Raw genomic sequence first — 12197 nt, 5'->3', positions numbered from 1 at the left:
CGGAGGTCAGGCCAGGTGAGAGGCAGGGCAAGCCACTTGATGTCCCACAGACTTGTAACAATCACCAACTCTTCCCAGCTGGGGCAAGGGAGCAGTTGTAAACCTGCCCCAAGCTCCTACACATCCCTCAGTGCCCTTTCTCTAATGCCCCTCCCTTCAGGTAGCCTTTCCCTGTTCCCCACTTTGCCTGAACCACACAAGCAGGGTTGGATATCTTTGTGGCTCCCTGTGGCGCCCCCTAGCCCTGATGGCCCCAGCAACCAATCAGGAAATGGGTATGTGCTCTCTCCAGGAAAAAGCAACTCAAGAGTCCTTACTGAGAATCTACCTGTTTGTCCTCCTCCTTTGTCAATTCATACCCCCAACTCCTATGCGTACTTCAAGACCCTGGTTCCAATGTCCTCTTTCCCATGTTAGAAGACCGACTAGAGAAAAAGGTAGAGCTCCTGTCTGAACTGAGGCCCATCTGGCACCAAAGCCAGAGTTGGCAGCCTTGGTAATTCCTTCTCCAGCCCAATGGCTGGCTTGGATTTAACCCTGTCAAGGAGGGATCTGTTTGGCTTCTCCACAAACATTGACTGGGCGCTTACTGTGTGCCAGCCCTGTGGGGTCAACCCTCCCCAGGATCCTGATCTAGGGCAGGATCTATGGCAATGTCAGTTGCTCTGAGGACATGGATGGGGGAAATCCTGGGGCTTCCGGTGGTCCAGGGCGGTCCCTGGCAGAATGACTTGGACAAAGGCCTGAATGATGGCATGGGAGCTTTCGAGGCGTGTGCAAAGGCCTTGGGGCCGCACCAAGCCCTGAGACACTGAAGGAGCAGTGTGAGTAAACTGAGTGCAGAGAGCAGGATCCTAGCAGAGCCTACATCTCCTGACTTCCTCTTTCCTGCCTCAGTGTCCCAGGATGGGGATGAGGGCCCAGCCAGTATGGGGGGGGGGATGCAGGCTTTGATGCTGTCCCCAAGCCCAACTCAGTGTGAGCTTAGCCAGCCCAGGGAACACGAGGGAGACAAGGCCCAAGAAACGCATAGCACCAAGGAATTTGGTGCTTGCTGTATACTATGCCCACCCACCCACCCGCTTTCTGTGGGGCTCTTGGGAAGACCCGATCCCTTCTCTAAACCCGCAAAGCCATGCAGGCCCAAGGGCAATGTGTTAGACGCCTGCTGCACACGACCCCTCCACCTCCCCACCCACCTCGCAGAGCTGGGGGGCAGGTGCCATACAACTGTGCAGGACATACTCCTTCTGGGGGACCCTGCTAGGACAAGTCTGCCATTGGGTGTGGAAGTGTGTGGTACCTTGTGGGGCTGGGGAGGGCAAGGTGATCCATGTAGTGGGGGGGGGGCTGGGGGGACACAGTAATGGCGGTCATCTATTTGGTGGAAGGGAGGGAGGGCTGTACTGGCAGGAAGGAGGGAGGGAAGGAGGGGAGAGAGAGAGAGAGAGAGAGAGAGAGAGAGAGAGAGAGAGAGAGAGAGAGAGGCCAAGAACGCTGACTCTTTAGAATCCGGCTTGGTGATTTACAGGGCGCCTGGCCCTGGCTGGCTTGAGGCACCTCAGCCGCAGAGGGGGGATGGGAGAAGGAGGAGGGAGAGGAGGAGGAGGAGGAGGAGGAGGAGGAGGAGGAGGAGGAGGAGGAGGAGGAGGAGAAGGAGGGAGAAGAGGAGGAGGAGGAAAAGGAGGAAGGGGGGGAGGAGGAGGAGGAGGAGGAGGAGGAGGAGGAGGAGGAGGAGGAGGAGGAGGAGGAGGAGGAGGAGGAGGAAGAGGAGGCAGCAGCGGCAGCTGAAGGATAGAGGTTTGGAAACCAGAGATCAGAGGTCAGATGGAGCCATCAGGCTGGGCCACACAGGGGACACAGAAGGGTCCCCCTGCCTGCCAGTCTGACCATCCCACCAAAGGGACAGGGCCCCCAAACCTGGCCCTCACCACAAGTGCTGTGCTGCCTGTGTGCCTGCTATGCCCTTTCTGGTCCACAACCCTCTGTCTGGCCTGAGAGGCTGGGAATCCCTCCCTTCTTCCCCCAACTCCGCACCCTAGGGGCCTGGATGTACACACACACACACACATGCATGTGCACACACGCACACATCTGCCACGTGGAAAGATCGCAGACTCAAACTCGAGGCAGCAGCAGCAGCCTCAAGTTTTCCCGCAAGAGAAGAAATGAAGGGTGAATGAATGCAGGAGGGAAGGGGGGGGAAGGGAGGGCCGGAAGGCGGCAGGGCCCGGGTGGAGGTGGCCTTGCCAGGCCCGGGGAATCCTGCGTCGGCCGCCAGCAGGGACTTGGCCCCGAACCCGGGAGTCACTAACGTGGCAGGCGGGGTGTGGAGGTGGCGGCCGGGCTGCGCTGTTCCTGAGAGTAAAAGTGACCCAAGGCTTTGAGTCACCGCCAAGGCGACCCAGCCAAGGCGACCCAGACGGGCACCGGGCTCCCAGCATCCTCCAGGGCCCGCCCTCCCCTCCCTGCCCGCCTCCGCCCCCCCCCGTGGCACAGGGCACAGGCGGGCTGGCACAGGCCGCCCCGCCCCCCCTGCCCGGCAGGATCCGGGTCGGATCAGCTAAAAGGGAGAGCTATTTTGGGTAGGGACTCGGGTTGTAAAATTAGCTGGAGAAGAGAGACAGAGATGGAGAGAGAGACAGAGACGGGGAGAGAGGCAGGGGTGAGGAGAGGGTGTGGGGGGACAGGGTAGAGAGGCACAAGGGACAGAAATGGGGACACACAGAGGGAACACCGGGAGGGAGCTGCAGACACACAGCACATAGGCCCAGATGAGAAGCGAGAAGAGGGGAACCAGGTCAGGGAAACTGAGGCAGGACCCCCCCCTTCTAGCCCTTAACTAGACCTGCACAAGCTTCTGTGCATTCCCAAAGGGGGTCCCTGGGGGTGGGCCGCTGGGCTGGGAAGGGGTGAGTGGGAGGGGCAGAAGGGGGAGCCCCTGGGTTGAGTCCCCTTGCCCCCACCCCTGCCCCCATGTTCTGTGTCTCTGGTCTCTCTTGGAAATCTTCCATCCCCACCCTGGGCCCACTCTGCTCTTGGGGAAACTGAGGCCAAGCCCACAGCAAGTTCCTTGAGGGTAAAGACAGAGCTTGGGCTGCCCCCCCCTGGGGGGGCTCCATGGCTTCGGCGACCTTCGGGCCTCATCCCAGAAGCAGCCGCCCCCCCTCCACAGCAGGGGGGAGCACAGAGACTTAGCTGAGGCCACCCAGCAAAAGCCCAAACCCTGTGCTTAGATGACAACTCCCCCCCCAACCTGCTCTTCAAGGGAAACTGAGGCCTAGAGCCGGACAGCTGCCTGTCCAAGGTCATCCACAGGACCAGGGGCTGGGGCAATTCCCTGGAGGGTGCTGGGGGCACCCAGAAACCTCCAGGGTCATTCGGGAGACCTCACCCCCTTCCCCCGGGGTGGGGGGCGCAGCCAGGCCCGGCCGAGGGCTCCCTCGCAGGCCCAGCGCGGGCTGGCGCGAGTCACGTTACAGTTTGGCAGCACCTGCCGTGGCGGGGAAACTGAGGCCAGCTGGCGCCCAGCGAAACGGGAGGGGGACTGGGAAGTGGGGAAGCAGCTCCTGCGGTCCTGGGTGTGTGTGGGGAGGGGCCCTAGTGGAGGCCTGAGAGCGGCCTGGAGCGGGAGGCGCCCCCTCCCCAGAGCACGGGGTTCCCGCGAGGCCCAGCCGGGCGCGCGGCCAGGGAGGGGGCAGGTGCGGGTCCGCAGCGCCGCAGTGCCCGCCCCGCCACGCACGCACCCCGGTCGCCGTGGGCGAACACCCCGCCGCTGGTGGCTGGGGGGCTCTGGAGGACCCCGCGGCGGCCTCGGAGCCCCGCACGCCCCTCCCCCGCGCGCACGTGGGCCGGCGGTGCGGGGGTGGCGGGCGCCCCCGGCTCGGACGGGGAGTGGGGGGACAGAGTGACGGCCAGGAAGGCCCAGCATGCTGTTGGGACCCCCCTAACTCCTCTCGCAGGAGGCTAAGGGGGTGCGTCCCGCCGAGCCCCTAGATTCTGCGCCTTTTTGGGGGCTCCCTCCCCGAGCTAGGGGAAGGCAGAGCTGCAGGGGCCCCCAAACGTCCCGAGCCCGGAGGTCCCGAGCAGGAGCAAGGGGGAGTCCGAGTGTGGGGTCCGAAGCGGGTGCATCGGGGATCCCCCGACCCCGGACGCCCGTGGAGGGGGCGTCCAGGCCACCCCAGCGGCGGGAGGGACGCGCGCCTTTTTCGGTCCCGCCTCGTGGGGCTCCCCGACTTCGGGGCCTGGCAGCGGGGAGAAGGAGGGCGAGGCCGGGGAAGCGGACTCGGGGGGCCGGGGGCGCCGGCGGGGGGCCGTACCTGGGTCAGGCAGAGCGGGGACGAATACATCCCGGGCGCGGGCGCGGGCGCGGCGGGAGGCGCAGGCCGGCCGGAGCGGGCGCGCCGAACTTACTGAGTCATTTTCCAGCCCCCCCCTGCTCCCCCTCCCTCCTCCCCCTCCCTCCCCTCCCGCGCCCTCGCCAGCGCCCGCCTCCCCCGGCCTCCCCGGCTCCGTCCGCCTCTCCTCCTTTTCCTGCCCCTGCGCCGATCCGTCCGACCGTCCGTCCGTCGGTCTCCTCTCCCCCTCCTCCCCCCCAATATCTCTCCCCTCCCACTTCGGTCCTCCCACTTTTCAACATCCAACTTTCAAAGAAACGAAGGGGAATTAAAAAAAAAAAAAAAAAAAGGGCGCGCGAGGAAAGGAAGGAGGGCGGGCAGGAGGGCGGGCGCTCGCCCCCAGGGTCTGCGCAGGGCGCCCCATCCCGGGCTGGTCCCCCACATTCCTGCAGCCCCAGCCGGCACCGGGCACCTCCTCCCCTGCAGGGCCACAGGCCCCCCCGTCGCCCGGGGGTGTAGAGTGGGGGACCTGGGTCCCCCGTGGATTTGGAGCCCCCCCTCCACCCCGCTGGCCGGGAAGCTGCAGGACCGCGCCAAGGCCGGGAGGGAGCGCGGTGACGTGGGCACAGGCCGCGCGCCTTTCCCCTTAAAGATGCAGCGCAGTTGGGGTGCAGGGCGGTGAGGGGACCAGGGGACACCGGCTTTCCCTCCTCCACGCACCCTGCACCCCACACCAGAGTCAGGTGGGAAAAGCAAGCCCCCAGCTCCAAGGGTCCTGCTTACTGGGGCGGGGGGGGGGGTCTCTAGCAATCTGCCCTGGGCACAGTGGATGCCAAAGGAGGGGGTGGCGCAGTCCATGGGTTCCCCCAGCACCTCGGACAAACCTCAGTGGCTCTCCAGCAGATCCCTGCCAGCCCTCCCCCAGAGCGGGCACTTGTAGCAGCCCAGCAGAGTACCCAGGTCACAGCTGGGCAGAGAGAGCCCACCCGCTCCCCAAGTGAGGCTTGGGGACCAGCCACAGACTGGGGGTCAGCACTCACCACCCTCTTTGTGCCCCCTCCCTCGCTGGGCCTGCAGGGTCCTTCCCAGAGCCCTGGCACCACTCAGAGGGACACAGGATGTTCTTAGAAAGTTAGTATATGAGATTCCAGTCCTCTCCTGTCCCCAAGGTGAGACAGCACCCCTGTGGCGGCGGGGAGGGGGGAGAGCGGGAGAAGATGCCACAGCCCTGACATCTTGACATCCTCCCACCACCGGGGCGGGCTGGGGGGGGCGGTACTGGCTCAGGGCCAGCAGGATGTCCCTGCCAGCTGGGTGACACTTATGGGTCCCCTCAAAAGCCGTGTGTGTGTGTGCCAGTCCTGGGGCTTGAACTTAGGACCTCGCAATCTCCTCCCCTTGGTTTTCTGCACAAGGCTGGTGCTCTACTATTTGAGCCAGAGCTCTGCTTCCAGCTTTGTGCTTGTTGGTTGGAAATAAAGAGGCTCTTGGACTTGTCTGCCTGGGCTAGTTTTGAACCTGGATCTTCAGATCTCAGACTCCTAAGTAGATAGCTTAAAAAAAATTTTTTTGCCAGTCCCCTGGCTTCTTTTTGCTCAAGGCTAGTGCTCTACCTCTTGAGCCACAGCGTCACTTCTGGCTTTTTCTATTTGTGTGGTGCTGAGGAATCGAACCCAGGGCTTCATGCATGCTAGGCGAGCACTCTACCACTAAGCCATGTTCCCAGCCCCCCTCTTTTTAAAGCATACTGTGCAGCTGAGGGGAGGAGTGAGCTAAAAACCCTGAGGAGGACGGATGCAGGGTGTCCACATAACAAGAGACCATATTTTATTAACACATGACACAATGCACCAAGGGTCACAGCTACAATTCACCCAAAGCGGGGTGGGGAGACAGACCTCAGGCCATTCTCCCCATCTGAGGGGCCCCTGAGTCTCCTGCCAGCTGTCCAGCCCCAGCGTTAATCTGGTCATTCAGGTCCTATTCTAAGAAGGGAAACATTAAGATTGGGACTCTTGAAGATGGTCTGTGTCCCTGTGGGGTGCGGGGCAGGAGGGTTTGGGGTGACAAGTTGTATTAATGTCACAGGGAGGAAAGACAATAGCAGACACTTCAGTGAGTGAGCACAAAGAACCAGGTGCATGACTGCTGGCTGTGGTAAGTTTCCTCCAGTCAGCAGAACTACTCAGTGCCTCAGTTTCCCCTGTGTGAAATGGGGGGGTCACAGGTCCCACCCTTCTGGGCCTGTGGATATTTCCTGTACATGGCAGATATAGATCTGTGTTCAAGGATAGGAGCGGGGTGGGGTGGTGATTATTTACCTCCTAGCACAATCTGGCTTTTATTATTATTATTAAAATTACAGGAGTATTTTCCTCACTACTGTCTTAGAATTCTCTGGAGTTGTCCCAGACACAGATGCACACAGCAGGGAGGGGAACCATCACAAACAATGCCAGGGCCAAGACTTGGGCAGAAGCCCTGTGTCCATCTGCAAAGGACTGTCTTCACTGTGACCAGCTGGAATACTATGCGGCCTGGCAAAGAACAGGGCTCCCCACTGAGATATCTCCAAAGGCATCCAGGAGGAAGGAGGACTGGGGACCAACAATTCTGGCCCTTGGTACTGTGCACACTGGAGGTGGCCTGGAAAAACACACCCACCTCCTGGCTAAAAATATTCATCCTTCTCGGTCATAATACATGCATGCACCCGCCATAATGCAGCAAGCCTTACGTCCACACACACACAGCCTCTGTGGTGGGCAGGAGTCCTGGGCAATGGCACACACCAGCCTTATCATGGAAGACGCCCTTGATGAGGGCTGTCACCTGTGTGGGGGGGAGGGGGTCTCCTGACAGGGCAGGCACAGAGGGAATGGGTTTGGGTGGTGGGCCTTCTAGATACAGACTCTGTACACTGAACATAAGCAGCCCTGACAGCCACCAAGCCCAGAGACAAGGCCACCATCACACACACACACACACACACACACACACACAGTGAGACACGCCGCAGGCCAGGTTGCGAGCTGGGCCCCCCTCACCTCCCTCCCAGAGGGACCATGGGCCCTCCCACTTTACACAGAAGAAACTGAGGCTCTAGATTAGGATAAGATGTAGGCCTGCCCAGAGACACACAACACACAGACACATAACACACGGACACCAGAGACACACAACACACAGTCACACAACACACACACAACACATGGACACCAGAGACACACAACACACACAACACATGGATACCAGAGACACACAAACACACACAGACACATAACACATGGACACCAGAGACACAACAGTCACATAACACATGGACACCAGAGCCACACAACACACACAACCCATGGACACCAGAGACACAACACACACACAACACATGGATGGACACCAGAGACACACAACACACAGACATATGCAAATAATGCAGATACACAACACACAATGACACTTAGACACGCAGCAGACACACAAATCATAGACACACAACACAGAGACAGCACAAAGACACACAGATCATACAGAGACACATTACAAAGATGCAAACATAGAGACAATACACAGACACACACTAGAGACACACAATATACAGACTCACACATATAACCACATACCGAGTAGCACACAATCACAAATTTGTGGGCATGTCCCTGTGCACACACAGTCACAACCACCATCACACACCCCAGATCTTTCCTTCGACTGTCTCCACTACTCCCCCAAAGCTGACCCAGGGGCACGGTGGGGACCCAGGAGGAGGAGGAGGCTCCAGTGTAGTTGTGTGCCCGTGTCCTTGTCTGTGTGTGTGCACAGGCATGTGTGTTGGGTCTGGTCTGCATGTTGACTGAATTGAACACCTCCAGAGAACAGAATTAAGGGGGAGGGTGGGGCACAGAACTGGAGTGTGGGGCCCTGAATGCATGTGTGTGTGTGTCACCTGTGGAGCCCCTTTCCTCCTCTTTCCAGCCTCTCAGAAGTGGGATGGACAGATTGAAAGGAAAAACAAAAAGTGAATCTGGGACTGGTGGCTCACGGCTTATCATCCTAGCTACTCAGGGCACTGCTTGAAGGCTCACGGTTCAAAACCAGCCTCCTTAGGAAAGTCTGTGGGACTTTTCATTTACAGCTAATCAGCAAAAAGCCAGAAGTGGAGCTGTGGCTCAAGTGGTACAACACCAGGCTTGAGTGTAAAAGCTCCAAGATAGTACCCAAGTCCTGAGTTCAAGCCCCAGAACTGCCCCTCCCCCCCCCAAAAAAAGCTGCCACTCTGGCCTGGCCTTGAGTTTTGTTGTTCGTTTGGGGGTGGTTTTTTTTGTTTGTTTGGCTAGTCCTGGGCCTTGAACTCAGGGCCTGAGCACTGTCCCTGGCTTCTCTTTGCTCAAGGCTAGCACTCTGCCACTTGAGCCACAGTGCCACTTCTGGCTTTTTCTATATATGTGGTGCTGGGGAATCGAACCCAGGGCTTCATGTATACAAGGCAAGCACCCTTGCCACCAGGCCATATTCCCAGCCCTGGCCTTGAGTTTTATATTTAGAGAACTATAAAACCGCAGGGGTGCCGGCCCGGGACCCCTCTTTTCCCCCCAGACCAGCAAAACAACTCTGGCCCTGGCCCATCCTCGGGCAGGGTTGGTCCTGTGCACTTGGGTATCCCCGGGTTGGGGCTGGTGAGTTCCCTGACGGTCCCTGCCGCACCCGGGGACCCCCGGCCCTGCCCCAGGTCGCTGCTTCCAATCCAGCACGGGGATGGGCGAGCCAGGAGGTGAAGGGGTCAGGCGGCACCGGGTGGGGGGTTGGGGGACAGCACTTAGCACAGGCAGAGGAAAACCCTGCTACCCACAGTCCCCATTACTCCCAAAGAGCCAGACAACGGGACAGGGACCTGGGGACGGGGAGCCATCCCCAGGGACGCTGAGCGCCATTCCCCCTGGCTCAGCGACACCCAAGTGTCCCCTGGGGCGCGGCCACGCGACATAGCTTCGAGGGTGGCCGCAAACCCCCAACAACCGCCGCGCGCTCTCACCGGAGCCACCGTGCCTCCCAGCGCCGTCCGGGCGGCCACACAAAGCTGACACCCGAGCACGTGGGTGTGCGGACACCTGGGGATACGTCAAAGATGGGGACACTGAGGCCCCCGCCGACAGGGACGGGATCACTGGCCCGGCCGCCGCACCGACGCGGGCGCTCCCGAGGATGCGCGGCTTGCAGTGTTTGGGGGAGTCCTGCCCCCACCGTGCACCCCACGACACCGGGCGCGGAACCCCCTAAGTACAGCCACCCGTGGTAGGGGCCTGGGGCACGCCAGGCCGTGACCTGGGATCCACAGGCGGGGAGGCGGGGATCCCCAGGCGCCGCAGCGGGGTCGGGGCGGCGGGAGTCGGGGTGGGGGGGAGGCGGCGCCTCGGGCTCGGCGCGGCGCCCCGGGCTCCAAGTTCAAGGCGCCCCGCGGCGGCCGCAGCGCTCTCCGCCCCTCTCCGCAGCGGCCATTTTCCGCTAGCTGGCGCGCCGAGCTCGCCGGAGCCGGGGCCCGGGCCGGAGCCGGAGAGCCCCGCGGGGTCTCTCCGCGATCCCCGCGATCTCCAATCCCCTCCTCGGCTCAGACACCCGGTGGGCTGCGAGCTCGGGGTTCGCGCCCAGGGGGCCGCGCCCTCCGCCTGGGATCCGGTCCCGGGGAGGGGGCGGGGAGCGGCGGGGAGATGTGGGGGGGCTTCTCCCGGGAGCCCCGCCCTCCCCAACAACTCCACGACGCCCGCCGCCGGCCCCCCACTCGGGGTCCCCCACTGCGCCCCGCGCGCCAGCTCCGCCCCCAGGTCGATGGGTGGCGGTGCGTGGGGGGGGGTCCCCGCTACGGCGACAGGCAATGAGGGGGTCCCCGACTTGAGCCCCTAGTCCAGGCGGCCCGCGCCCCCTGCGCCCCCTAAACCTCGTAACTTTCGCCCGGAACCCACGCACCACCCCGAAAAGTCCCCGGGCGAAAGCGAAAGTGGGGGCGGCGACGTACCATGGCGCAGCGGAGAGGAGGCGAGGCCGGCGCCGGCGCCGGAGCGAGCGCGCTCGGTCCCGGCGGGCGGGGGGGCCGGAGGCGGCGGGAGGAGGCGGGGAGGGCGCGGGCAGGGGGAGGGGAGGGGGAGCGCCGCGCCCGCCCCCCCGGCCCGCAGGACCCTCCCCTCGGCCCGCCCTGCCCCCGGCCCCGCGCGCCGCCCGCGCTCAGCCTGCCGGGCGCCCCAGCTCGGGCTGCGGCTGCGTTCACGGCCGCTCAGCGCGCGGGGAGCTGGGGAGGGCGGAGGAGGCGGCGGCGGCGGCGGCGGCGGGTCGGGGCCCCGGCCGGGCTCCCCGCAGACCCCGGCGCGCGCGCACTCGCTCGCACGCCTGCTGGTGGCTGGGCGCTCCAGCAAACCGGGCCTCCCGGACGCCCGGGGGGCTGCGGGTGTCGCCCGGCCCCCAGGGGCGCCACGGACCCACGCGCACCTCCCCGCAGGGGCCGCGGCCGCACTGCGCGGTCTGCGGGCGAGGCGCCCCCCTGGGCTCACACGGGGGACCCGCGGATCCCCGGGACTCAGCCTCTCCCCGCGCCGTCTGCCAGTGCAGGTGTGCGGAGATACGGCTACATACACAACCACGGCAATCACGGACGGGACACGCGGGATGCAGAGACCTGGACACTCGGGGAGGCACAGACCTGGGGGCGGGAGTCGGGGAGCAGGCGACGGCCGGGTAGCTGCGGGGGAAGCACGCACAACCCCCCCCCCTCCCGGAATAAAGGCAAAGCCTCCGCCGCGGGGGAGGGGTCGGGCCCGGGAGGTCGTTGCCCCCACCTTGCGGTGCGGTGCAGTGCGGGCTAGGACGCGCTGCCGCAGCCCCCCCCTGCACCCCCTCTCCCGCAGCCCCCCCCACCTCCGGCCGCCGCGGCAAAGCAGGCGCCGCCCCCTCCCCTCCTCTCTGCGTCTGGCGCAGCTCGGGGATGGGGGGGTGCAGGCTTAGGCCTGGAGAGAGAAGGGGTTCGGGTTTCATCTTTCTGGTGTGTCTTCCCTGTAGGGGTTCCGGGACCCCTTTGGGGAAGTGATTCCTGACTCTCCCCAAGAGGCTGCCAGGTCTAGGAAGAAGACAGGTGCACCCCAGAAGAGGTGCTAGGCCGTGAGCAGCCCCCTGGCTGGGGGGGGGGGGGCTTCTAGTGCTGGGTGCGGTAGTTTAGGGTGGGTGGGCACACGGGGGAGCACCCCTCCTCTCCTCCACAGCCCAGCTTGTCCGCTTTCTTCATACATTCTTCTCCCGTTTTCTAAAAGGGGCAAATGAAACTCAGAGAAGGAAATTCAGCTCCCCGGGGTCAACCAGCTAAACCCCAAATGCTTTGCCAGGGAACAGGTGCCGGCGGGTGCTGTGGCCGCCCGTGTCCCCCACAGGAAGGCAGGCGCGGGCCAGAGGGGCCGCGATGGAGTTGGAGACCCCATCTCTGCTCATCTGTAATCCCCTCTGCTAATCCCCAGGGTGAACCCCCAGTCCCTCCGCAGCTCTGCTATTAGGTAGGAGGATTAGGCAAGGATTAGGCCCCAGAGAGCAGTAATGGAGGGGGCAGCCCAGCCAGCCAGGCCCAGGGTTCAGTGGATTTCCGTCACCAGAGCCTGTCCAGCAGAGGGCCAGAGCTTTACCACAGCCTGCGCTTTGGACCACGAGGAAACAAGCACAGAGGAGTTCAGGCACCTGCCCAAGGTCACCTAGTTGGCAGGAGACGTCTGGTCAAGAAGGCCAAACTGTAGCATCTCAGGGCCTCCTGAATAAGATTAGACGTCCCACTGGGCCAAGTCCTGGCTTAACAGTTCTACTGTTGGGGGTGGGGCTAATAAACGGGGCGGGTCC

General features: G+C 63.0%; 1 protein-coding gene across 3 annotated transcripts in view; it reads right to left on the bottom strand.

The window, feature by feature from the left end:
* The window catches only part of Nfic (nuclear factor I C), a 55410-nt gene extending 44958 nt beyond the window's left edge, over positions 1–10452 (bottom strand). For 2 of the 3 annotated variants that reach the window (XM_048342047.1, XM_048342050.1), the window contains exon 1: positions 4320–4436. In XM_048342047.1, coding sequence (XP_048198004.1) covers positions 4320–4349 — 30 coding nt within the window. In that variant the 5' untranslated portion in view covers positions 4350–4436. Of the gene's footprint in view, positions 1–4319; positions 4437–10344 lie in introns of those variants that run through there. The other variant, XM_048342048.1, reaches the window with a different exon arrangement.
* Between the last annotated feature and the right edge of the window lie 1745 nt (positions 10453–12197).

The sequence above is a fragment of the Perognathus longimembris genome, chromosome 3 (genome assembly GCF_023159225.1).
Source record: "Perognathus longimembris pacificus isolate PPM17 chromosome 3, ASM2315922v1, whole genome shotgun sequence".
Lineage (NCBI taxonomy): Eukaryota > Metazoa > Chordata > Mammalia > Rodentia > Heteromyidae > Perognathus > Perognathus longimembris.
The sequence above is the reverse complement of the archived record's forward strand: the minus strand, read 5'-3'. Positions and strand labels throughout refer to the sequence as shown.